The sequence below is a fragment of the Rattus rattus genome, chromosome 17 (assembly GCF_011064425.1).
Source record: "Rattus rattus isolate New Zealand chromosome 17, Rrattus_CSIRO_v1, whole genome shotgun sequence".
NCBI lineage: Eukaryota > Metazoa > Chordata > Mammalia > Rodentia > Muridae > Rattus > Rattus rattus.
In genome coordinates, this window is record NC_046170.1 from 25,200,337 (window position 1) to 25,226,070 (window position 25,734).

The following is a 25,734-nucleotide window of genomic DNA, read 5'->3' on the forward strand; positions in this document are numbered from 1 at the left end:
CCACAGCTGCCTCTAAACCTGTGGCATTCACCTACTCCTAGGTTTCATTCAGTAGGCCAGGTTCTGAAGCATTAGGGGACGACAGAGACAATCAGTGGATCACTTGTGCCTCCCCACTCCACCCCCCAATGCTGGGTACTTTGATGGAAGCAATTCCTGAACCTCAAGAACGGCCGCCTCCTTTCATTCTTGTGTCTACCCCTCACAGCTTCTATTCTCATGTGCCTCCCTAACCTGCTTCCTCCAGTCTCCAACTGCAAATACTACTAAACTCAATAATCTTGCTGGGTGTGGTGGCAGACACCAGCAGTCTGGGAATTCAGGAGACTGAAGTAGTAGGTTCAAATTTTTAAGGCTAGCCTGGGCTACAAAGGAAATGAGAGGACATTGAGAGGAGAATGGTGATGCTTGAACAAGATCCCATGTTTTTGATTCTCAACACTTAAAAGAAAAACCCTGTTCGGAGACCTTTCCTAACCCACCCCATTTTCTCCTCCAAGCTAGCAATGATGGTCCTGCTTCTGTAAGACCCATAGCTTTTCCACTATGAAAATAAGCATTAAGCCTGCAAAAGCATAAAAAAAAAAAAAAGTTTATTGGGTCATCAGGGCTGGTGGAGCAGATATTGCTGAGTCTTGGGTAAGGAAGGCTGATCCTGTCGGCCTTGAGGTCGCTAAAGTGCACTCATTGCGGCGAATATGGGGTGTTGCATAGAGTGGTCAGACGTTCCTGCAAGGCCCTCCTGCCTCTAGTCCCCACTAAGGCAAGCCATCTTCACCGCCTCCAGGTGTTCCGGGCTCACCACTGCTTGGGCTCACAAAAACAGCAGGCGAACGTGCCTGTAGAGCCAGCCTAGACTCTTGGCCCTTGGCTCCTGGGGCACCCAGTGCAGCACTGCCCAGGCGGGTCTGGGCCACTGGAATCTCTTCCATGGATTCCGCTGATGCCGAGTAGTAGGCGTCTGCAGAGCAACCAGCATGTGCTGGGCTGGCACTGGTGGAATCCGATGAAGAGCTAGAGTGGCGGCTAGGAGTCCCAGTCTCTGCACACAAGAGGGAAACTTAGGTTGAGACAAGGACTGCAGTTAGGGTCTTAAAACCTTTCCCACCCTGGAACTAATCCAATAGGATCCAAGCAGAAAGCAGTGCTCACCACGTAGCTTGGGCAGCCGGAGCTCTCGGTCCATGGTCCCAGACCTGGGCAATCTAAATACTCGCCGCTTCCTCTTTTCCTGTAAAGACAAAGGAAGTGTGGCCTGCGTCTCCAGACCCCACTTGCCAAAGCAGCAGAGGTACTCATCAGAGTGGAGGTTTCTTTTCCGTCTTCCCTCTTCTTGGGCAGAGGTCCAAACCCAGTCCCTCCTACCTGGGGTTGGATCCGTGGAGGCAGAGCCAGTGTGTCTGAGGAGGAGGGCAGTGGTGGTTCCACTTGGCCTTGGGTGGCAAGAAACTGGGAAGGACTGAGGTAAAAGCCAGAGAGCAAACTCTAGATGCTGCCCCGGAGTCCCTCCTGCTAGAGGTTCCCTTCCTAGCAGGACAGAGACACTAATCCATCCAAGACTTTGCTGAGCTGGACCCAGACCCATGCTTTGACCCTGACCTACCCTTCTCCCACGTCCGAGGGGAGCAGCCAGGTGGCACTTACTTGGCATTTAATGCTGCTGGCCTGGCCTGCCCAGAGGGCTCTGGACGCACATGGCTGAAGGTCCTCATGTAGAACTCCATCTCCTTGGGAAAGAGGGGTCAGGAAGGCCAGGAGACTGGGTGTGGATCCAGATACTCTTCAGCCCTGAGCACACCCTGTTACTGGCCTTTCTGAACGCTCAGTGGCCTCATGTCTCAGAGGTCTAGGGGTGTATTCCTGGTTCTCAGATGAGCTGGGAAAGCCTTCTGCAAGGTAAGGCTTCAAACACGCATTTCTGAATCTACCTCATCCCAAGGACTCACCTCATCTAGTCAAGCTGCAGCTATTCTGTCTGAGGAAAGCTGCAGGTCCTCAGGTCCAGTATCCCTAGCCTGGGAAGCTTAGCCAAGAGGTCCATAGGGACAAAACACTCGAGAGTTGCCCTCACCTGCTCCTGTCTCCACTTAGGGCTCCAGCCACTGTTCAGTAGCCAGGAAACCACAAAGCTACTCACAGGCCAGCTTGTGCACTCCAGGATGTGCACACTGAATGCACCCCTCATTTTCAGTGGACCAGCCATAATTTTGGCTGTTGGGAAGGAGAATGTGAGTACAATTCATTGTTGTCCCTATTCCCCAAAAGGTGACAGAACAGTGCTGCAGCCCTGAATCTTGAAGGTGTGATGTCAGCTGAAGGAACCCCAAGCAAAAGGGCTGGGAGTGGCTAGACTGGCACCACTGCATGCCAGATGCCCCTGAAGAACTGCAGGTGAAGAAATGAAAGACCAGGGAAAGCAACCTCAGGAAAAGGGAGTGGGACAGAGGGCAAAGGGCGGGGCCAGTGTGCTGGAGGGAGAATGCAGACAGCTGTCGCCTACTAGGCAGTCGTTTCCATGGTGACAGAGGCGCCCTGACTAAGGCAGGGACGACACTGTAACAGAAAGCCGTCTCTAAAACAAGCCTATGTTTTGGGGGCAACGGCTCTAGAGAGGGGCCCCTCCCAAATTCCTGCTGGGTGGGGGTTGGGAGGCTGCCTGCCCAGTCCCTGAGAGTTTTAGGGACTAGGACAAGACCCAGCCAACCACAGGCTGACTGCACAGGTGCAAATACTGAGGTCCCAGATGAGCCCCAGACTCAAACTCTGCCCAGGATGACCCTTTGGGGGAAGATATGGGAATAGCTGCCCAAGAAGAACAGCACGGGGATCAGAAGCAAGTCCCAAACCCTGGGGCCCTAAAGTCATTTTTCTCACATCTACCACTCCTTCAGTAGGAACTCAGCAAAGATTGCCTACCTTGGATCCCTTAGACTCCAGGAAAGGCTAGAAGTCAAGCCCTAACCAGCTATAAGAGAATGAGGGTCACCAGAAGGTGCCTGCTTAGACTTCCTCCTCTCCCCAGGGCTGAGCCTTGGGGCCCTCTCTCAGAGACCTTCAAACATCCCCACATTCCTGAATAGAGCTTTGGAAGCTCTCACTCAGCCTTAGCTCTCTCTTATGTAAAAAGGGACATACCTTTTACCTGTAGACAAACAGAATGAAATGTCGTCACTACTGTCCCAGTTGAACCCAAAGCCTAAGCAGGGCAAAGGGTGCAGGAGCCTGGAGTCTGGGCATCCCAGAGCAAGCCCTGCCTACTACGGATGGCTGCCACTGTCTGTACACACTTTTAGTGCCCAGTACAGGGCAGGTATGGATGGTGGGATAGAGCATTTTCTCCCACTTGGTAGCACTCTTCAGCTTGGCCCATAGGCAGGGTTCAAGTCTGGGAGATGAGAGAAAGAGAGGCAGGGTCCTTTTCCAAACCACCCACCAGCCTGTGTTTGTATCCAGTTGCCATGAGGATTTGGGATCCAGGGCTCAGCCTTCCCAGCAAAGTCTGCCTGGGCCCCCTGCCTGTACAGTCCCTGGGGGCTTTGAGGACTGGACCACCTCCATCCCCAGCTGTTGACCTCAGGAAGCCAGGGGGCGTGGGAATGAGGACAGGCTGGTCTGTAGCTGGGCTGACCAGGCCAAAGCCTAGGTTGCAGGGTTCCTTGTTCTCTATGCATGGAGACCTTAACTCTTCTCAGGCCAGGCTGCCTTTTAACCTTCCTGGACATCAATATGCAATGGACTGTTAACAGTAGTCCCTGTTTTAAAACTAAAATAGGATAAGATGTAAGGAGTCGTGGTTACAGCGGTAGAGAACTGATGGTTACAGTCTAACCCAGCCAGCTGTCAACTGAGGCTGGCTTTCTCTACCACATGCCAGGTGCCTGCAAAGGAAAGCACATGGGCCTCCAGAAACACAGGGCTCCTTTTGGCTATGTTGGTGCCATGAGCCCAGCTTAGGCTGGATTCCACTTCTCCAGGACCCCACTGTAGCTGCTGTTCTAGGCTGGCTTCCCTTGCAGGGTCTCCTCCATGACTCTTACTGCACAGCCTCACTTCCCACCACACCACACACACCCAAGCCCACTTCTCAGGGCGCCTCTATACCTGAATGGACCGCATCTTGCGGGGACATGACTCGAGCTCCTTGTGGGTCTCCTTTGCTTCCTGAGCTGGTCGGTGCTGCACAATGTATTCGTAGGTGGTGAGCTTGTGCCACACTGGCGGGCGTGGGAAGAGAGAGGTCAGTAGTGGAGAGGTACCCCAGAACTCGAAGGGGAGGGCAGCTGGCACTAAGTTCACATCCCTATCACATATATACTGAGCAGTCGGGCAAATCCAGCAACCACACAGAGCCAGCACTGGTAAAGTCCATGACTTCAAGGTTCTACAGCCCAAAAAGGTTCCTCCCTGCAGTCTATCCCCTTTAAGGCGAGCTTGCAGGAGGCACTTACTTAAATAAATGTGGAAGCAGAGCAAGTGGCCAAGCAGGGCTGTAGAAAGCAGGCCCAGAAGGATGAGTAGGGCAGCCAGGGCCAGGATGGCAGGAGCCTGGGTCTCCACAGGGGCAGCCGGCAAGAACACAAACCACACGTCTGTGTGATTCTTCAAGACTGCAGGGCACAGGCAGACGGTGCTTAGCCAGAGCGTAGGTGCACTAACTAAAACAAATCTGTCTAGAATCCACACTGACCTTCAAAGTGTTGGTTGGTACGAAGGCGCATGGGGTTGACAAAGAACTCCACGAAGACATAAGTGGCCACCAGCACCAGGAGCAGAACACCCAGTAAAGCAGATGCCACACTGTGTAGAAAGAGCCTGGCCCAACCATGGACAGCTGTCAGCAGCACTCAGCTCAGGCTAACTAAGAAGCCAGGCTCCAGACGCCCAACCCCTCAGAAGTCACAGGCATAGAGTCTGAAGACTCTATGAAAGCATCCACTTCTCAGGCTCACCATCTTACCAGGAACAATGGGATGGCAGGCCCTGAGTCCATCCTCTGCCGTCCCACGGATCACCTTCTCAGCGGGCGCACATCCCCACCCACTGCCAGCCCCATGCAGGCCCCGGCAGATTCTCACCGGTAGTTCCTCTCGCCCACGCAGTTGTTAAGCCACTTGCAATGATGATCGAAGCCACATACACATTTATTGCAGGCGCTGCAGTGTTTGGATCGCGCACTCCTGAGGAGGGTTTGGGAGAAGGCACCTCGTGGTCAGCCAGTCCATCCAGCCCATCCAGCCCATTCAGCCCATCCAGCCCCAGTTGGTGTAACGACCTGAGTCGAGCCTGGTTCCTGATTACCCACAGGAACCTCTACCCTTCCTCGGACCGCAGCAATGAGGAGCGCACGCGCCCTCTGGTGGAAACAGGAGGTGGGACCTCTGGAGAAGGTGCTGAGGATCATGGTAGAGGGAAGAAGGGTGTCTTGTGAGGTCCTACTCTTGAACTACATACCTAGGTAAAGGTCCCATGAGAAGGAAAGGAGGCGTCCTTTCCAAGCGAGGACATCTATGCCAGACCACACACAAGATGCTGGTGTGGGACTTGAGGCAAAATGCATAGCTGCCCAATTGGTACTTTAATTGCTTCATTTTGGGGTCACTTTCCTTGCCATCCTACGGAATTTTTCTGGCATTCTTTCAGAAGACATGTATGGGCTAACTGTAAAGGAGCCAAAAGGAGAAGTGTTCACTGTCATCCAGGGTCATTAAAGAAACTCATAGGCAAGGAACAAGTAAGAGAGGGCCATGTCAGGATACTAGTGGGGTCACATCTTGGAAGACCCAAATGAGCACGGGAGAATAGTGTATCCTTCCATCACTCATGGAGAGCAACTGCCAGAGTCATTCTGAACTCGTGCTGGCTGCTGCTTAGGGAATGGCAGTAGGCATTCTGGTTCCTGTATTCAGATCTCTTCTAACAGGCTACTCTAGGCCTTCAGATTCCAAGTGTGGATCTGGCCTTGGGCTGCACTCTATCCTTCAACCCACACCAATCTGGGAGACGACAAAGCTCCAGTAATGTAGGGAGGAGTCCCAGATAGGTATTTGCCAAAGAATGGTTGTTCCACATTCTGTCTCCTCACTAGCAGGAGGACTTGAAGCAAGCCACTGGCCTCTCTGCCTCAGCCTCCTCACGGGTAACTGAGTGAATGTGCTAGGGGCCAGACAGCTAGTGTGCCCTTGACCCTGCTGCTCAGTCACTTGGTGACTTCAGGACACCGTCCAGCTTTCTGAGCAGTAGGCTCTGGCTCTTTTGCTTTAAAATGTAACACTCAGCACGGAGCACTTAAGCCTAAACTCCCTTCCTGCCCCTCTCTGGGTACTTTGAAGAGGCTAAAGTTTTCACCGGCAGAGCCATCTAGAAATGGTTTTGGTGCTGCCAACTGCCTTCTGGGTTTGCTATAGGAAATGCTATGCCTTGTCTTTTTTCTCCCTAATCACTGTCTCAGGTCGCTCCACCAAATATTTTGTTTTTGTTTTTGAATCTGTCTTATTATATAGCCCTGACTAACCTCAAACTCATTGAAATTCTGCCTCAGCCTCTCAATAGCTAGGATTACATGTAAGCACCACAATACCCAGTTCCACCACCAAGACTCTTTTTGTTTTTTTGTGACAGTGTCTCACTGTCTAGGTCTGGATGTCCTGGAACTCTGTAGACCAGCCTGGCCTTTCACTCACTGAGATCTGCCTGCCTCTGCCTCCTGAGTGCTGGAGTTTAAGGTATGGACCACCACACCCACCCTCCACACTCATCATTAGGGAAAGTACAAGTGTTCAGAGATGTAAGTATCACTGCGGAGCTTGGTGTGACCCTTTTTACCAGGACCATAATTGGTGATCCTGCAGGCACACTCACAGCCCACACGTTCACTCACACTCATGCACTCACACATCCACGTCACACAGGTTGCAGTGTAGATCTTCAATGACATGTGCGTGCTGGCTGCGGTTGAAGATAGGCAGGGGCCCAGAATAGCTCTTGTCCCGCACATTGGCATCTGCTGGATCGATGGAGACAGCAGTCAGGTGCACCACAAGGTGGCCAGCAAAGATGGCACCCATGCACTAGCCCAGCAGGTTAAAGACTCAGTCCGTACTGTGTAAATCAGTCCCACCCACTCTCCTAGACAGAGTATTCTCCTGTCCATGCAGATTTCCTTTATAAGGAGCCTCTACCCATGCTATATTCTCCTGCCCCATAAGAGCCTCCTCACCAAGCTTCTTTATCAGACCCCTATACCCTCAATCAAAAAGTCACATGATAATAGAGTCCAAAGACCAGTACTACTTACTACTGCCACCCAGAAATCTAGCCAAATGGCCTTGGCCTCAGGCCTGGCACAAGCCAGTTTCTGGTCTCAGATTTCAGAAGGTGAAAGAGATTAAAAGACATCACCTTTTAAAGTCTAGAGACATTAGCTGAAATTCTGAGCTTGTTTTTCTTGCTTTCATAGGAAGCCACTTCAAAGACGGGAGCAGCCACTCCCTTTCAATAGTTAGGGCCAGATGGAGAACCACTTGCAGACAGGGCTCATCTACTTGCAAGTCTGGGTACTTGGCACCCTAAGCTGAATGTCTGAGATGGCCTCACATGTTCAGGGTTAGCCAGGGCAGTGTAGCTAACTCCTAGAATGGAAATGAGCTTCCCCAGAACTTAACTAAGCCAAATACAGGAAATGAGTATGCTGCCTTCTGGCTGCAAAATCTATACATAAACTCACCAACAGGTTCCATCCAGGTAGGTAACTACCTTATTTTCTTCCCTTCACCTACTCAGCACATGCTCCTTCTTTATCTGCCTGCTAGCCAGGCAGATGCCATCCCTCTGTCACTCAGGATCTAAGCATTAGTCATCCTTTACCCATCAGCTGGCCAACATCCTTACCTCACTCAGTAGCCAAATTACGCTGTCTGTCTGTGTGAACCAGGCTCTTCTAGAATGTGCTGTACCAGAGCTCAAAGAGCCAAATGTAAGCTCAACCCTGAGCTCTCTGTCCTTATGGCCAAAGCTATGGGTCAGCTCCTTACTTCTTGCTAGATTACTTGAGAACCTCACACTCTTCTCCAAAGTCTACCCTGCATGGGTTCCAGAAGTGAGCTTTCAAAAGCCTACACCTAAGCTCTTCCCTGCATCAAAGCCTACAGGGCTCTAAGTGGCTCTCTAGCTGAAATTCATGCCTTAGCCAGGGCTATAGCTTGCCTTAATCTGTCTTTTCCCAACTCTAGACACTCAGTGTGGGCAAACATTGAGCTTCTTGCCTTCTCCCAGCATCCTTCACTGGTCCATTCACTCAACAGTGTCCATTCACTCAGCAGTGTTCTATCCTGTGTGCACAGGCATGAAGGAATATGGAAAGAGTCAGTTCTGAGCTCTAAGAAACCCTCTGCATGATGGAAAACACAGATATCAACTAAATAACAGGTCAGTCACATGAGAGGATATGCGTTTGTAACTGATGACTTTATCTAGTCCCACAGGATCAGGAAGACTTCTCTGAAGAAGTGTCATCTCAGGGGTTGGGGATTTAGCTCAGTGGTAGAGCACTTGCCTAGCAAGCGCAAGGCCCTGAGTTGACCCCAGCTCTGAAAAAAAAAAAAAAAGAAAAAAGAAAAAAGAAAAAGAAAAAAAAAAAAAAAAAAGTGTCATCTCAGCAGAGATGTGGAAAAGAATGTAGAACAGGGCCTTGGAAGGTAAGGCAGAGGAAAAAGGACCAGGGCTAAGTGCTGTGGATATCAGAAACATGCAAGGTGGCAATCACATGGGTGACTGAAATATCATCCCAGCTCATAACTATCATATAACAAGGAGGGTCATGCTGCCAAATTCTAAGCTTTCAAAGGGAACAACAACAACAAAATTCTAGGCTTCCATGTGAGCTCTCTCAATATTAAATGTTAAAGAAATAAATGATCTCAAAACATGTAAAGGACCTGTACAGTTTAGGTATTAACCATTCCATAATTTGCCAACCAGTTTGGCCCATTGATCTGTCACTTCTTAACCTCTGATCAGCTAGGTGAGACAAGGGCTTCTAGGAAGAGATCACTGTTGTCAAAACAGGGAAATAAGAGGAAGCTGAATAGACAGGAAGATTGCCCATGGAGAAAAGCCATGGGACCTAATGAGATCCATCTTCAGCTTCATTTCTTAAGGCAGGAAGAAGCTGCTAGATTTTTGAGCTGGTGAAACATTATCAAAGAGGTGTGTGTGTGTGTGTGTGTGTGTGTGTGTGTGTGTGTGTGTGTGTGTGTGTTTTTTGACTTGAAAGAGTGTTCTGGCTGTAGGGATAAAGATGGCCAGGAGAAAGGGAAAGAGGAGGATGAGGATGGGGGTGGGGGTGGGGTGGGGAACAAAGAGAAGGGGTCGTACGCTGTGTGTGAGACAGAGTTGTAAGAGTGCTCTGTCTGCAGCTGTAGGTAGCCAGGAGCAGGGATGCACAGGGAGACTCATTTGGTCAGAAAGGCAGAGAAGGTGGGAAGAGAAGGTGGGAGGCTGAGGAGGAGGTAAACTCCACAGTATGACTGACAGCTGTCAGCAGGAAAGGAAAGGAGAGCCACACCTGTATGTGTGAGGCTGGGAGCTGCAGCAGGAATGCTGCCGGATATGAGCTAGCCTGCTGCTGCTGCTGGCATGCTCCTGCCCCAGACATCTACAACATTTGCATGCAGTGTGAGACCACTGTGTCCAGCCCACCAGTCTCCCCTCTCCCTGGCCCCTAAGCGCCCAGAGCTCATCTTTTCATTCCTGAAGCCTGGGGCCATTCTAGGCCCACAGTGGATAATTGATACCCACTTCATTCCTAAGAGGTCCTGGGAGCCTGCTTAATAGAAGAACACTATAGAGCCTTGGTCAAGCTGCCAGACTAGGTGGCTCTGGAAGCTTCCATATGGCTCAAAGATAAGAGAAAACAAGACGTAGATCAAACCCTCAAATCATTCCATTTCCTCAGCCTGAATAGGCTGACTGGCCTCACTGGGTACTATTGTGTGACCTCAGAAAGTCACTATCCTGTCTGAGCATCTTTCTTCATAACGTCTTGAATGAGAAATGTTCCCATATGTTCATGTATTTAAACACTTGGTTACCAACTGGTGGCGCTGTTGGGGGGTTATAGAATCTTTATGCTGAAGTGCATCGTTGTGGGGCAGAATTTGAGGGTTACTTCCTGTTCGTTCCCTCTGCTTCCTGTGTGCAGCTGAGATGTACTTAGCCAGCTTCCTGCTCCTACCTCCTGCCTGCTTCCTGCTACACCTTTCCCCCAGTTATGAATATTACCTAACCTTCTGGAACCATAAGCTAAAATAAACTCCCTCTTCCATCAGTTGTTTTTGGCTGTGGTATTTCATCACAGTAACAGGAACATAACTGATATGCTTCCTTAGTGGGGAGAAAACCCCCATGGGGTTATCAGAGGGACTAATGGAGAACATCTCTGTCAAGTGTGTGGCAAATGTAAGTGCTTTTGTTTATTGTTATTTGCTGTGATGTTCTTCACTCCAAGCCAGGTGGTTACGACTCTGAGTTCCCGGGTGCCCTGCAGGTAGGTTACCTGGGTAACCCAGTCAGGGATGGAATTATTCCAGACCACAGAAGAATGTCCCATGAAGTAGTCCACTTAATTACACTAAGGCCCATGGTCACCTTAAGAAAAGTCATTTCCCATTCATTCACTCAGTTGATGATCTGGCCTTGGGCTCTTGTGAACTAGGAAGGTCCCAATGACACTGCTAGTGTCTGAGGGTGACAATCATCTCTAGAGTTCCTTTATTCAACTGCTTAAATAGAGTTCCTTTATTCACCAGCCCAGGGCTCTGGTCCAAGAAAACATACTTGCATTAATAGCTAAATATATATGGTCATATACTCCTAATATGCTCTCATTCTCAACCCAGCCCTTGGAAGTGAGTGGAGCCCTTCCTGTGGACAGCAGAGGCTGTTCTGACCAGCATAGCCCAGAGAGGAGGCTAAGCTGAGCCTAGGCCCTGCTGATGCCTGCTCTCCAGATTCATATTCTCTCTCTTCTCTTCGCCCCTCCCCTCCCCTCCCCCCCTCTCTGTCAGAAATCCTCCTCAGAAGGCTGATGCCATCAGAGGAATAGGAACTCTCTAGACAGGACACACACAGGCTACTGCACCCTGCACCCTGCGCCCTGCACCCCCCTGTACCTGTAGGTCTTTGGGGTTGTGGCCAGGGCTGGAACAGTCCATACTACAAGGCTCAAGCAAGTTAGTGTGTGTCCCTGTTCCCAGGAACTTGAAGGATATATGTGCCACTTTTTGGCACAAGCACCCTCATCCTAAAATCAATAAAGTGTGTAACTATTCCCAGGCATAGCAAATAATGTGGTCATAAATAAAACCACATTTTAAGTGTACCAGGAAACCTATTATATGGGAAAACTATACCATGACAAATTCTTTCACAAGTAGAATCATTGCTCCCAAACACCATTTCAAATGAGGACTAAACTCAGGACCTTGCACCTGCCAGGCAAGCACTCTACCAACTGAGCTGCGTTCCCTCCCCCTAACTTCCCTTTTCTTTAGCTCAGGTATAACGAAACTGAAGAAGCTTTAGGAATCTTTGTCAGACCCTCTCTGGTGCTTTAAGTGCTCTGAGAAACTTTAGGGCTATCCACTCACTTTTATCAGAGGTCAAGTTAAACCTGGCAGAGAATCAATTGAGTCAACCCTAAGACCCTGCTCCCAGCTTCAGGCTTCTGCTGTCTTCCAACTATCCATCTCCCCAACTTTTCCAATCTCATATATTCCAAGGATACAGCATAGCCAGCAGGCACCCAGTGGTGAGGCAGGAGGGGAACAAGGACCCCAAAGCCAATCACTGCGAAGAAGAGGTAGAGCAGCCAGGCCACAATCTGGAGTGGGTGGGGGGGCCAGCTCCATCCATTTCGTCGGGACCGCTGGCCCTGCAGTTCTGGGGAAGGTCCACTGTCCTGTGAGGGCGCTGTCCACACATTCTTCTCAGGGGCTGTCTTGTTGGAGGGTTTGTTGCAGATGTTCATCTCCAGAGGGAGAAAAGGAGAGAGCATTAGGCCCAAAAAGGTCCAGTGGGAGCACAGGATCCTGGCTACAGCCAGAATTTAGCAGGATGGTAGGGATCAGCAGGGGTATACACTCTGCAGGGAAACCTGGGATCCTAGCCTAATAAAAAATATGCAGTTGAAGGGCAGGGTGGTAATAAAGTACTGTTCCAAAACTCAAGATTAGACTCTGACCCCAGCCTGGCCAGGACATGGGAGGAGTGTCCAGCGTATTCAGGACAGCGTGTGGCTGCCCATTACTCAAAGTATCCTGTCTCCACAGCCATAAGAGTGAAACTCAATAAGACATGTTCTCATCTGGTAACAATATCAGGCTGGGGCCAGAGCGATGAGAACACATGCTGATTCTGTTAGGATTAGTCACCTCCGTCCTGAGATTCAAATCAAGTGTCAGAAAGGGGGCCCCTTATCCTTTGCTGAAAAAAAACAGGCAGTGGGGGTGTTCAGAAAGGCCTGGCCTCGTTGCTCACTGCTTGGCAGACACATAATCCCTTCAGGACCAGGGACCAACAACTTCTCCCCTATGCTTCAGAGGGGTTCTCTATGGTTTCTCAGCTGGAGACAAGCCCACACACAAGAGAAGGGAGGATTCTTCTTTGATTCCTTCCAGCAGAATACATGAGCATGTTTCTCCCAGTCACTCCGGGCCTGATTTACTCAGAAGGGTGAAGGTCGAGTGTCCTTTCACTAAGAGAGCTACAAGAAAGGCCAGGCTTGGCCAGAGCCAGACCACCAGAGGGCAGCAATACCCTAGCCTACCCAGCCTTGCTGCAGCCCAGTAGCTGACCAAGACTCTCACAGAGCAGGAGACTACCCTGTCCTTACAGAAGAAAGAGCCTTGTCTACCAGTATCTTCTGGGCTGACAAACCAGGCAGGCAGTGTTATGCCTGGGGAAACAGGACAGTTCTGAGTTCTTGGTAGGGAGGTCAGGAGCTAGCAAAAAACCCAGGCAGCTAGACAGTTTTTTCAAGAGCCCTTACCCACAGTCAGCAATCTCTAATGTGGTTTGAGCTAGAGATGCTGTTTTGGGGAGCTTCTGAAAACTCTGAGAGATAGGACTGTCAGAGGAAATGGGTCACAGGGATGGCTGTACAAGTGTTATTCCTGCCTACCTTCTCCTGCCTTGCTCACTACTGCCTGGTCTGCTATGATGTAAGCAGCATCCACCACCATGAAATGGGCTGCTCTGCCATGATGGATTGGAACCCCTGAGACAATGAGGAGCCATTTTTGCATCCTTGGGTTCTTCTGTCAGCTACTGTCATTGCAGTCACACAGAAGGAGATAATAAACTGACTAAGGAAAAAAAGGTACCTCAAGCACTTCAGCACTTCTGCATGGAGTAACTGACTTCAGAGACCATAAAATGTAACTGCACGAACCCTGCCCTCTACAAGCATCCCCTGATACAGGAGGACTTCCCTGGGGTCCAAAGCAGAATCAGGGCTCCTTGTGTTCATTCCTTATTGGGAGTGTGACTACAATTTGGAGTATTTGCCATCCCTATGTCCACCAGTGAACACTCGTGATCCATTCACCTGTGTCCCCCATGTCTCCTCCCCCAAGGATCAGGAGCTATACCTTGTATACAGTAGATGCTCAGTGAATGTTCGCTGACTTGAAAATATCTGAAATAAAACCAAGTATGAGTAAGATAACTGATGTATAACTTTAGCCAACCAAGGCTCAAGTGACTAAGGTAATACCATTTTGCTCTAACTCCATGTTGCGATTGCTCACAGTTTTCAACCCTGTATCCATCCAACAGTCTCATCTGCCTTGGCAGCACTCTTAGGGTTTCTATGACCCTGACCACAGTCCAGGTAATTAGTGTTTATACAAACATAAACTAAAATAACTGAAAATATAAGTCAAATTAATTGCCATGTTGTGTCTGAAGTAGCTACTATGTTCTGCCTAAACAAATGCTTCAAGGTTACTCTGACCTCATCTAATATTATTGATGTAATTGTGGTTTTATGGTTTTCCTTTAAAAGCACTATATTCTGAGCTTCAGTGCTAAGATACTTGGAGGTATGAACCCTCTCTCCCTCACCAACCAAAATGAAAGAACTCTTATACCTCAATTGGCTTAATCTGCATGGATGTCCTACCTTTCTCAAATGGAACTATTACAAGGCCAGCTGCCTGTCTGCTCTGCCTTCAATCCTTCTACTCCTCCCCCTCCGCATGGCCATGACATTTATGCAGTGACATCCCCTTTAACCCTACATCCTCTGCCAATTGGCTGTCATCCCAACTACTACTCAGAGCCACACTTTCCCTCAGCCCTCCTAAGGCTGAGAGATTCCTGCAGTCCAAAAATGGCAGCATGTGAAGTCATCTCTGAATGGTCTCAACTCAAAGCTAAATAGAGTGATCTTTGTTTTCTTCTGAGACTTAGGTCAAGCCCTCTGATCTCTTCCCCCATCTTCGATAAGAAGTACACAGGATAGGAAATTCCCTAGCTTTGATGGAAACAGGTCTATTGTCTTAGGATTTCCACTGCTGTGAAGAGACACCATGACCAAAGCAAGTCTTACAAAGGACATTTAATTGGAGCTGGCTCACAGTTTTAGATGTTCAGTCCATTATCATCATGGCAGGAAGCATGGCAACATCCAAGCAGACATGGTGCTGGAGAAGGACCTGAGAGTTCTACATCATGATCCAAAGGCAGCCAGAAGACTGTCTTCCAGGCAGCTAGGAAAAGGGTTTCAAAGCCCACACCCACAGTGATACACTTCCTCCAACAAGGTCACACCTACTCCAAAAAAGGCCACAGCTCCTAATAGTGACACTCCTTGGGCCAAGCATATTTAAACGAGCACGTCCAGGTTTGGCTTTCAGCTTTGAACTTATTAGCCAAGGAGACTGGAATCCCTCCTCTGAAAAGTAGGGGTGTGGATGCCTCCTAGGGTCCGTAGATCAGTGATACTGCTGGCAAATTCTACAAGCAAATGTTCACTTCATAGTAAATGTAATTACTTTAAATAGCTTTCTGGTTTGTCTCCTATTTCTAGGCTGCAGGACAATTGTGTGCCTGTATCTGATAGTCTATAGGGTCTAGGTCCAAAAGTATGGGACTGATTGAGGTTGCTGCTATTTTTCCACAGGAATAAGAAGCCAGATGTATTAAAACTTAGACTTAAAGGCAGGAGCTATAGCTCGGTGGTAAAGGATTTGTCTAGCACATATGAGGCCCCAGATTAAACATACACACACATGTTTGCATGTACACACATTTTCAAATAGGATGACTCAGAAAGTACAGTGAATGTAATCTACCATATGATAAAAATGATATGAAAACCTTTAGTTGCCCTCAGAAATTTATATTTTAATATAAATATATTAATATATTTATACTTGTTATAAAGCTAACCTGCCAAAACTTATTAACTAGAATATTTGACCAGCATTAATACTTTATATCTTTATATATTCAAAATCATACTCATGCTAGGAGTAGCACACACCTTTAATCCCAGCACTCAGGAGGCAGACAGATCTCTGTGAGTTCAAGGGCAGACTGGTGTACATGGTGAGTTCTGGGGTAGCCAGGGATATATGGTGAGACCATGTCTCAAAAAGAGAAATTCTCACACACAATGGGAAAACAGCCAATATCTGATTTCCTGCCCTATTTTTTCACTCACAATCATATATTTATTTTATTTTTTCTGGGACAAGCTCTCTCTATGTAGACTATCCTGAAATTTGCTGTGTAGATTAGGCTGCCTTTGAATGGGCAGAGACTCGCCTACCTCTGCCTCCCAAGTGCTGGAATTTAAGGTGTGTACCACTATGTCTATCCAAAAACATACATTTTGATACCTTTTGATCCTGTGGAAGAAAAAAAAATCTAACATTCAGAACTATCAATAATAGGAAAAGAGGGGGAAAATGTTTTCAGGCAAGCTCTTACTCACTATGTAGCCATAGCTGGTCTTGATCTACCTGATCCTCCTCAGGGCCAGGATGACAGGCATGTGCCACCACACCCAGCTGCAAAGGAAAAATTGAGGATGAAGTACTTTCTATTGTAATAGATTCTTCAATGTTTATGTGTGTCCATGTTCCTGTGTGTGTATGTGTGTGTGTCTGTGTGTGTGTGTGTGTGTCTGTGTGTGTGTGTGTGTGTAAGAGAGAGAGAGAGAGAGAGAGAGAGAGAGAGAGAGAGAGAGAGAGAGAGAGAGAGAGAGAATGGAGAAGCCAGAGGATAACCTTGGAGTCACTACTTAGGTATCATCTACCCTTATTTACTTACTTGCTTATGTATTGTCAGCATGTGCTTATGCACATATGCATGAATGCAGGTTCCCAGAGTCCAGAGTTGGCATCTGATCCCTGGAACTGAGTCTCAGGCAGTTACAGTCATTTGGTATAGGTTCCGGGAATCAAAGCACCAAAGAGAAGCAAGTACTCTGAACCAGAGTCATCACTCCTGACACACTCTACCCTTTCAAAAGAGAGGCAACTTAAGATATATGAGTTACCATGTGGATGCTGGCAGTTGAATCTGAATCCTCTGGAAGAACTGCTAGTGAGCTGTATCTCTACTTCCAGGGATCTGACACCCTCTTCTAGCCCCCACAGGCACCAGGCATGTGCATGGTATGCAGACATACATGTAATCAAAACACCTATACACATAATAAATTATTTTCAAAACATTTATTTTTATATTTATGAGCATTTTGCCTACATGTATGTTCATAGAAATGAAGTTACAGATGGTTGTGAGCTAGACATTGAACTTGGGTCCTCTGGAAGAGTAGCCAGTGAGTGCTCTTAACCACTGAACAACCTCTACAGCCATAGTCCACCTTCTTTCCCCTTTTGAGACAGGGTTTCTCACTGGCCTGGAGTTCAACAAGTAGCTGAGGCTGGCTAGCCAGTGAGATCTGGGGATCTAACTGGCTTCCCTGTCCCTAGTACTATGATTACAAACACAAGCCACTCTGCCTGGCTTTTTCCATAGGTTCTGGGAATTCAACTCAGGCCATATGCTGGTAAGGCAAACGTTCTAGCCCCATAGTAGATTTTCAAGTATGTTCCCCACATATGTGCAGTATTAACATAAATGTCAAATGTTTGACATGGATAGCATACAGCTAGGATCTTCAAAAACTTCAACTAGATAAGCCATTTGTCTCCTGTAAAGCCCCAATAGCTACACTCTGGAGCACAGATCAGTTCTGAAATCTCTCTTTTTTCGTGTGTGTGTGTGTGTGTGTGTGTGTGTGTGTGTGTGTGTGTGTGTGTGTGTGTACTACTAGCATGTTCTCTTCTTCCACCATGTGGGTCTTGGAGCTTGAACTCAGGTTGCCAGGCTTGGCAACAAGTGCCTTTACCCACTAAGCCATCTTGCTGGCCCATGTTTTAAAGTGTTTAGCAACTTCTCATAACAGATGCTGGAAGGGCAGTTTATAAAAAAAAAAATCCGTGAATACTTCAGTGGTAGCATCCAACTTCATTAACTACCACAGTAAGAGATGTGTAAAACTGAGGGTTTTTACCCCCCAAGTAGAGAGTACATTTTTCCAAGTGGCTTTTGTAGCCAGTTTCCTGGGTGCTTTACCTCCAAAGGCTTGTGATTTGCAAGTAGTCTGCTTTGCTCAAGCCATGGCATAGAGACCACCTCTGCTTCTCCTTTCATTAGACTCTGGAGAGCTAGGCACTGGAGAGTAGTTACAGCCTGATTGGGAATACAGTTCTGAAGTTGCTTTTTTTTTTTTTTAAATATCTGGACCATAATTTCCCCTCCTCTCCTCCCAATACCTGACCTCCCCTTCCCTCTGACTGCCCTCCCCATCCTCTCCTCCTCTGTTTCTCTTTAGAAAAGGGCAGGTCTCCCATGGATATCAAAAATATGACCTATCAAGTTGCAGTAGGACTAGGCACCTCCTCTCATATGAGACTGTATGAGGCAACCCAGTAGGAGGAAAAAGGTCCCAAAGAACTGGCAAGAGTCAGAGACAGCCCCTGCCTCCGCTGTTAGGAGTCCCACATGAAGATGAAACTACATAACTGTAATGTAGTGCAGAGGACCGAGGTCAGTCCCATGTATGCTCCCTGGTTGTCAGTTTAGTTGTGTGAGCCCCTATGAGCCCAGCTTAATTGATTCTGTAGGTTTTCTTATGGTGTCCTTGACTCCTCTGGGTCCTGACATTGCTTTCTTAAGCAAAAGGCCTCAAGGAAAAATACACACTGAAATTCAAAAAAATTAAGTAAGACCAAGTCTCACTCTGCAGCCATGACCAATCTAAAACTCATTATGTAGCCCAGGTTAACCTAAACCCTTGGCATATCTCCTGCCTCGTCCCCTTGAGAGCTGAGATTGCAAGTATGAGTCAACATATCCAGCTCAATTATTGAGACATACAAGGGTTGGGGATTTGGCTCAGTGGAAGAGCGCTTGCCTAGTAAGCGCAAGGCCCTGGGTTCGGTCCCCAGCTCCGAAAAAAAAAGAAAAGAAAAGAGACATACAAGTTATCTATCCCTACTTTTCCCCTTAATTTAGTTGAAGAGATTGGATAATTTGATTAAGATATTTTTCCATGTATCTCAACTTGATTTATAGGCCAGAATAGCCTTTAGATTTTAAAGAATATGCCACCACTCTGTCTTGGGTTGACATTCTGATCTTGTCACCTAGAGATGTCTATGGCCACTACCAAAAATAGGGCATTATCAGCCACATGTCTCTGTTTCTTTCTTTGGAAACTGCCTTAAGGTATAGGGCTGATCAGTCATCAAAAAAGGGCAAGTCAGGCTTTGGGTCCAAATTTAGACCACAGGTGACAAAGAAAATAAAAATGGACAACCTTTTCTCTGGAACATTCTGAAGTGAGCAAATCTTCATCCCTGATTTGTGGAAATGACCAAAGGTCATTGGGTGAAGCCCTATCAATACAGCTGAGCTGGTAGTTCTCTGAGGCAGATCTCTGGGTTCAGAAACACTACCATCAGGACAATACTCTGTAGTCCTGAACCCAGGGTCTTACATACATTCTATAAGCACCATCTCCCAGGGCTGTATCCTAATTAAGCAAGCAAGCACGTATGTGCTTTGAAGAGAATGTATGACTTTCATCTCAAAGCCTGGTCTTCTCCAAGCTTTGTTAACTCCACAAATGGAAAGTCCTGTACCACCAGGAAGAAACAGAGGCATGTGGCTGATAAGTTCCTAGTATTTGACAGGTACTGCAGGGCAGCTCTGATGTTAAATTACCCCAGAGTCCTAAGGCAGGAGGAATCATCATCGTAAGGCTTGCTGCAAATAGTCGTAGGGGTAGCTTTGACTCCAAATGAGGATACTATTGGTCCAGAGAGGTACCACTTGCCCACGACTTCAGGATGAATGCCTTTAAAGGAACAGCAACATTCAGGAACAGACACAAAAGACAACCAGGAGGATGCTTCCTGCCCCCAAATCCTGAGGGAGAAAACTGTGAGCTTGATAATATTTTCTATCATTGAATTGAAGTCCACAAATTCTTTTTGGCCCAAAAGATTTTCCTTACAAGGGCTGGGAGGTTGGACCAAATCCAAAATGGGGCCCACAGATGAAACCAAGTATTGTCATCGGGCTTGGGGACTTTCTCTGGCTGTCCCTTCCCTTTCAACAGCACTCTGGGAGTCCAAACTGAAAGATATGTGGCTCTGTTCTCCCAAAACATGACCAGATGGTGCACTCAGCCCTTGGCAAGCAAGGCTTACTGGGGCCCAGGCCTGTGTTCACTGAGGTACATGCCCTCTCCAGCTTTCCTCTCTGAGGCCCAGAGACACAGAGCAACCTTGGGGCAGTAGGTACATGCATATTTGGGTAGTGCTTTGCAAGGGCTAGCCCATTCAGATGGAATATGCAAGGGGGCAATGAACCCCAAGTGGCCGCAGGACTGAGATCACTTAGGCCCTGGTGGAATGCTCAGGACATTGCTGAAAATGCTATAGGGAGTCAAAGGAATTTTGAAGCAAAGTATGACACATAGCTTTGATTTCTAGTCTCAGCAGAGAAGAGGGTATAAACAAAACCAGAAAGAACATGGGATAAGGTAACACTACAGGAGGCTGTCCCAGTAGGGCAGTGGCTCAGCAGCCCTGTACTTTGGGTTAAAGTCAGGTGCACAGCTCTTCCTTGCCTATACAGTGCCCCTTGCAGCATGTTTAGTGGGCTGAATAGTATATAGGCCTTCTACTTAAAAAAAGACAAAACATAGAGATGCTGTCAAGAATGGAAGGGAGAGGGTTGGGATTTAGCTCAGTGGTAGAGCGCTTTGCCTAGGAAGCGCAAGGCCCTGGGGTCGGTCCCGAGCTCCGGAAAAAAGAACCAAAAAAAAAAAAAAAAAAAAAAAAAAGAATGGAAGGGAGAAAGGGCAAGGGCACACAGACTTAAGAGGTACAAGTATCTCCACCTAAGTCAAGAACTTGCTTGACGTCTGTGGAAGACTGAAGAGGGCATGCAGGCCCCTCCATTGTCCCTACAAAATGAAGGTCACTGACCATATGACAACAATCTTTTCTATTTAACATTCACTTGCTAAAAACTTTAAATAACATTTTCAAAATAAAATTAAGCTTCCTTAATTTATATAAAGTTATACTAAGTTTAAATTAAATGAAGAAAATCTTAGCCAGTAGTAGTACTCTGGAGGGAGAAAGAGGTGAATCTCTGAGTTTGAGGCCAACCTTGTTTTAAATAGCAAATTACAGCCCATCCAATGCTATAGTGAGAACCTGTCTCAAAATAGCCAAGAAAAAAAAAGAAAAAAAGAAAAAGAAAGGAAAAAAGAAAGAAAAATCCTAATATTTTGAGTTCTCATAATGAATGGTATAACAGCTACATGACTGATCTATTTCCTGTCCATCACCACTCCAAAAAAGAAAAAAATTTAGGCAGCCAGGAGGCTAAGGCAGGAAGATCACTTGGCCCATGAGTTCAAAGCCAACTTGGGTAACACAACAAGACACCAAGATCCTAGCTCACATAATAATAACAATATTAATAGTAGCAATAAATTCAGACTGTTGTTCTGAAATTCATGCATGAGATAGCTAAAGCACCTAGACTGAAGTGCAAAGCCCAGGCCCTAGAGAGGCTATGGGCAGCCCTGGATTCCTGAAAGGTGTCTGAGGACTTCAGAATCAACTCAACTAATAAAGAAGGATATCAAAAAAAAGAAGCCAAGAAACTGGGAAGATACATTGCTTGGGTCAGATAAAAAAGTAACATGAAGTTGGGCAGCTTGGCACAGCCTTTAACACCAGCACTCAGGAGGCAGAGAAAGGCAGATCTCTGTGAGTTCAAGGCCAGCTTGTTCTACATAGTGAGTTCCAGGACAGCCAGGGCTATGTAGGGAGACCCTGTCTCAAAACAACATTGGAGTGCTGGTCGGGGAGGAAACAGGAATCAGGGCTATCTGGAGACACAGCCTTCTATGGCTCTTGCAATGCTGTTCACAGTTCAAGGAAACTGATGGCAAAATTCACAAATCCCAAATTCTTTGGGTGTCTCCTTTCCAGTTAACCAGAAGGCAATTGGCAATGTCTACCAAACCTGCAAGCATATTTAACTTGTGGCCCAGACATTCCATTGCTGTATTTATCTTACACTCTCCTAACACACAAAAGTTCATTGTATTGTTCCTTGTAACAACAAAGAACAAAAACAAATATAAACACGCTATGGTACATGTATACAAGGGAATGCTAGCAGTATCAAAAGCAAATGGTGATATTATTTTTAAGATGAAGTTACATGAACAAGCAAGACACACAACTGTAGACTGAGCTGTCAAATAAATAAAAATCAAGGCAGGGGCTAGAGAGAGAAGGCTCAGCAGCAGACCATTTGCTGCTCTTACAGAGGACCAAGTTTCCAATCTTTTTTTTTTTTTTTTTTTTAAGATTTATTCATTTATTATATATAAGTACACTGTAGCTGTCTTCAGATACACCAGAAGAGGGCACCAGATCTCTTTACAGATGGTTGTGAGCCACCATGTGGTTGCTGGGAATTGAACTCAGGACCTCTGGAAGAGCAGTCGGGTGCTCTTAACCGCTGAGCCATCTCTCCAGCCCCCAAGTTTCCAATCTTAGCATGGTGGCCCAAAACCAACTTTAACTCCAGTTCTAGGAAATCTGACACCCTCTTCTGATCTCCAAGGGTAGCAGTCATGCATATGGTACACAGACATGCATACAGGTAAAACATACTAAAACATAAAATAAAAATAATATTTAAAAAAGTAACAAAAAGGGCTGGAGAGATGGCTCAGGTTAAGAGCACTGACTGCTTTTCCAGAGGTCCTGAGTTCAATTCCCAGCAACACATGGTGTCTCAAACCATCTGTAATGGGATCTGATGCCCTCTCTGGTATGTATGAAGACAGCTACAGTCTTCAGAATAAACCTTTGAAGAAGGAGGAGGAGGAGGAGGAGGAGGAGGAGGAGGAGGAGGAGGAGGAGGAGGAGGAGGAGGAGAGAGGAGGAGGGGGAGGAGGGAAGGAGGGGAAGGAGGAGGAACAGAAGGAACAGGAGGGGAGGGGGAGGGGAGGCGGAGATGAGGGGGGAGAGGAGCAGTGATTGCTTTTCCAGAGGCCTGGAGTCCAGTTCTCAGCACTCACACCAGGAGGCTCACAACCACTTATAACTACAGCTCCAAGAGATCCACATAAGTGACAGATAAACACATGCACAAATGCACACATTAAAAAACATATTTATAAAGAAACCATCACCATTTTGGAGGCTAAGGCTGGAGGGCTGCAAGTCCCAGGGCCCAGCCTGGGTTACATAGCAAGACTGTGTCAAAACAAACAAGCATCCAGAAGAAACAGACAGACAGATATCTATGATTCTATAGGCACAGAGAATTCTGGGAAGGAAATGGCAGAACCCAAACATGGTCAATTTCTATGGAGATCTAGTACCATTTGTTTCTACTGTGTGTGTGTTAGAAAACCATTTACTGTCTTAAAAAAATAATAAAGTAGCTGGGTATGGTGGTCCAGACCTTAAATCCCAGCACTCAGAGGTGGGCAGATCTCTGTGAGTTCCAGGGCAACATTACAAGGTGGGACTCTATCTCAAAAAACAAAACAAAACAAAACAAAACAAAATCAAAAACAAAAAAAGGTAAAAAGGAGGATAGCTCTGTGGGAAAGGAAGGTCTAAATTCAATCCCCAGCAATACACACACACACAGACACACACTCACACACACACACACACACACACACACACACACACACACACACACTAGATAAACAGTTAAAAGGATGTCACCTCTAGCCCTCTTTGCTCCACTGTGCCACCATGTGAACCAAATGAACTTGTGTGAGCTAGAGGTTTATACCAGGCCAGAAAAACCAGGAATTCCTGCCTAACAACCATCTGACAAGAGTGCTTGTTGAAGGGCTTTTCTTACCCTTGAAGGCAGTTCTGAGCCATTCAGTGCTGGGAGGAAGCGCCACAGAACTTCCTGGTACTGTTAGGGGTCTGGTCAGAGCTGGAAACAAGAGCTGCTGTGCAAGACACTGGTCTAGCCTTGACCAAGAGCCGGTCAGTACCCTGTGACCCCAGAACAAGGCAGAGGTGCATTCCATAGGAAAGCGCGCTCCTGAACAGCTCTTCTTCCTCTCCTAAGATCCCTCTGAGTAATTCTAAGTCATGTTTTCAGCCTTCCCCTAGTATCTGCTTCTAAAATATTCTCACAGATCTACTGTGCCTCAATTTCGACCACATAAAGGAGAGCTGGGGAGAAAATGCTTTGCAATGCACATTGGTTTAAGTGCAGAGTCATTTATAAAAGACTTCTAGGGGCAAGTATAGTGTTTATTAAAACTCTCCACAGGTGCCAGAAAAATCTGTGTTCTTAAACAGTCTGGGAAGTGGCTATGGTTCAACTGAGGGATACTTATCACATCATTTCCAGAAAATAAGCTAGAACTTAAAGCTGTTCTCAGAGGCCTCTCTGGTCTTTGGTCTCAAATGTGGCTGGGCCTTGACTTTCTCTTTTATAAACAATATGCTGAAGTCAGTTGCTATGGCAAGAGAAACTTGAAATGATTCCTGAGTTGACATGCTGTGCAAACATTTCTGTATTGCTCTCCTCTCATAGCAGCCACCACAAACTCTGGGATACAAGTCCAGGAAGAGAAACAGAATCCAAATCAAGGGAAGGAGGCAAGGGTTGTTGATTTTTAACCAGGAAATCAACTAGTGATTGTAGGAGCCAGCCTTGGGGAACACCCACCAAGAAAGTCATTAAGAACAAAGGGTGACAGAACAAAGTAAGAAAAACAATAGGGGGGAAATCCAGCTAATTAAACACTATGGCTGCTTTTATTGCATCTCCTAGTGATTATCTGTATACAGCTGGTCTCCCACAACAAAAAGGAATGACCACCCTCATCTAACCTAGCTCTCCCTTGGTAAAGAGAGCGAAGTCAACCACTTCTTACCATGTCTGCTGCTCTAAGATCATTGTGCCCTTATGCTGTTTTCATAACAGCCATTTCGATCACTTAGAAGGCATTTATTCTAGGTCAGGTGCTGCTTGAAGTGCTTACACGGTATTCACTTAATTCAACACTCTGAGGTAGTCCTATTATTTCAAACTGTTCCCACAGATCTCTTTATGGAGTCCTTGGTCTCAAATGTGGATCCCCTGCCGCCTTCACTTTGTCTCTGGACATGTGATACAAGAACATGACAACATTCCATGCGCACAGATGAGGACAAGGGAGAGACTTGTGGGTTCCAGGAGGCTCAGCTACACTAACTGAACTATGGTAATCTTCAAATGATTTCTGCTCAGCAGTCAGAGTATAAAGCCCCTTTGAAAATTTGAAACTCATCAAACTCTTCAGTGACTCCCTTCTTTTTCTGGGATAAAAGTTGAAACCCCTCACCACGAACTTTAGGAACTGCTCTCGAATTTCGGTCTATACTAGTACTCTGCTGCCTAGACTTTTGTGTTCGCTTTTCCCTCTTTCAGAAACACCCTTCCCCTATTCATAATTCTGGCTCCTTTCCAACCTCCGTGTTTAGCTTAAGAATCACCTTTAGGGCCACCGGAGCACTTAATGAGACCTGAAATTACTCTAATCACGTGTCTGGCTCCTGCTCCCCAACTCGTCCTTAATTCTCTGTGGGTTCCGAAGACTGAAGGCGTCTGCTCCGAGGCCCGACGCCTGGCACACAGCCTGGCAATCGGTGGGCAGCTCAGTGCAGATCTATAGCCTTGATTAATAATAAAAGGAAGTCCCGCGCTCCACCGGGTCGGTGAAACCCATCAGCAGGCCGACACGGGCCCAGAGTCCCGCGAGGCACTGGCGCAGCGCGAGCTAGTGGCTCGGGCCAGGCTCGGAGGTGAGAAACGCCACAGCCGCTCCTCACCTGCGCGTGGTGGCGGCCGCGCCAGATGCAGCCTGCCAAGGTCAGCCAGCGGCTCGGCCCCGCCCTGCCCGTCCACCCTCCCCAGGGCGGCCGCACTTCAGACCGTCCGGGCAGAGTCAGTCCCCGGGACACGGAGGAGAAGCGTCCCGGAACGCAGCTCCATCCTGGACGGAGGTTGGGCCTCAGAGTCCTTCCGCCTTAGTTCGGACCCGCTGGCTGTGCAGCCGTGCCAGGCCAAGGCAGGCTGGGCCTTCCCGGGCGC

General features: G+C 47.4%; 1 protein-coding gene across 6 annotated transcripts; it reads right to left on the reverse strand.

The window, feature by feature from the left end:
- Window positions 1-570: 570 nt before the first annotated feature.
- Window positions 571-25,734, reverse strand: Zdhhc1 (zinc finger DHHC-type containing 1). 6 transcript variants are annotated; one of them, XM_032887784.1, is made up of 13 exons: window positions 25,473-25,734; window positions 15,998-16,073; window positions 13,647-13,693; window positions 11,783-12,025; window positions 6,892-7,067; window positions 5,076-5,177; window positions 4,688-4,812; window positions 4,449-4,607; window positions 4,102-4,214; window positions 1,645-1,727; window positions 1,366-1,459; window positions 1,153-1,231; window positions 571-1,042 (listed from the first exon to the last, which is right to left on the reverse strand). In XM_032887784.1, exons 4-13 carry the CDS (start codon window positions 12,023-12,025, stop codon window positions 759-761), a joined length of 1,458 nt encoding a protein of 485 aa, XP_032743675.1. In that variant the 5' UTR covers window positions 13,647-13,693; window positions 15,998-16,073; window positions 25,473-25,734; the 3' UTR covers window positions 571-758. The 6 variants fall into 6 exon arrangements, with proteins under 6 accessions (XP_032743675.1, XP_032743671.1, XP_032743674.1 ...); XM_032887780.1 differs by adding an exon at window positions 19,303-19,435 and having other exon boundaries at window positions 571-1,273; window positions 1,366-1,527; XM_032887783.1 differs by having other exon boundaries at window positions 571-1,273.

Coding starts and splice junctions, on each gene's coding strand:
- Zdhhc1 (XM_032887784.1), bottom strand. CDS start 12,025: ATGAACATCTGCAACAAACCCTCCAACAAGACAGCCCCTGAGAAGAAT. Junction 4,608..4,687: donor TACCAACCAACACTTTGAAG/GTCAGTGTGGAT, acceptor TGTGCCCTGCAG/TCTTGAAGAATCACACAGAC. Junction 1,043..1,152: donor CCGGCTGCCCAAGCTACGTG/GTGAGCACTGCT, acceptor TCTTGTGTGCAG/AGACTGGGACTCCTAGCCGC.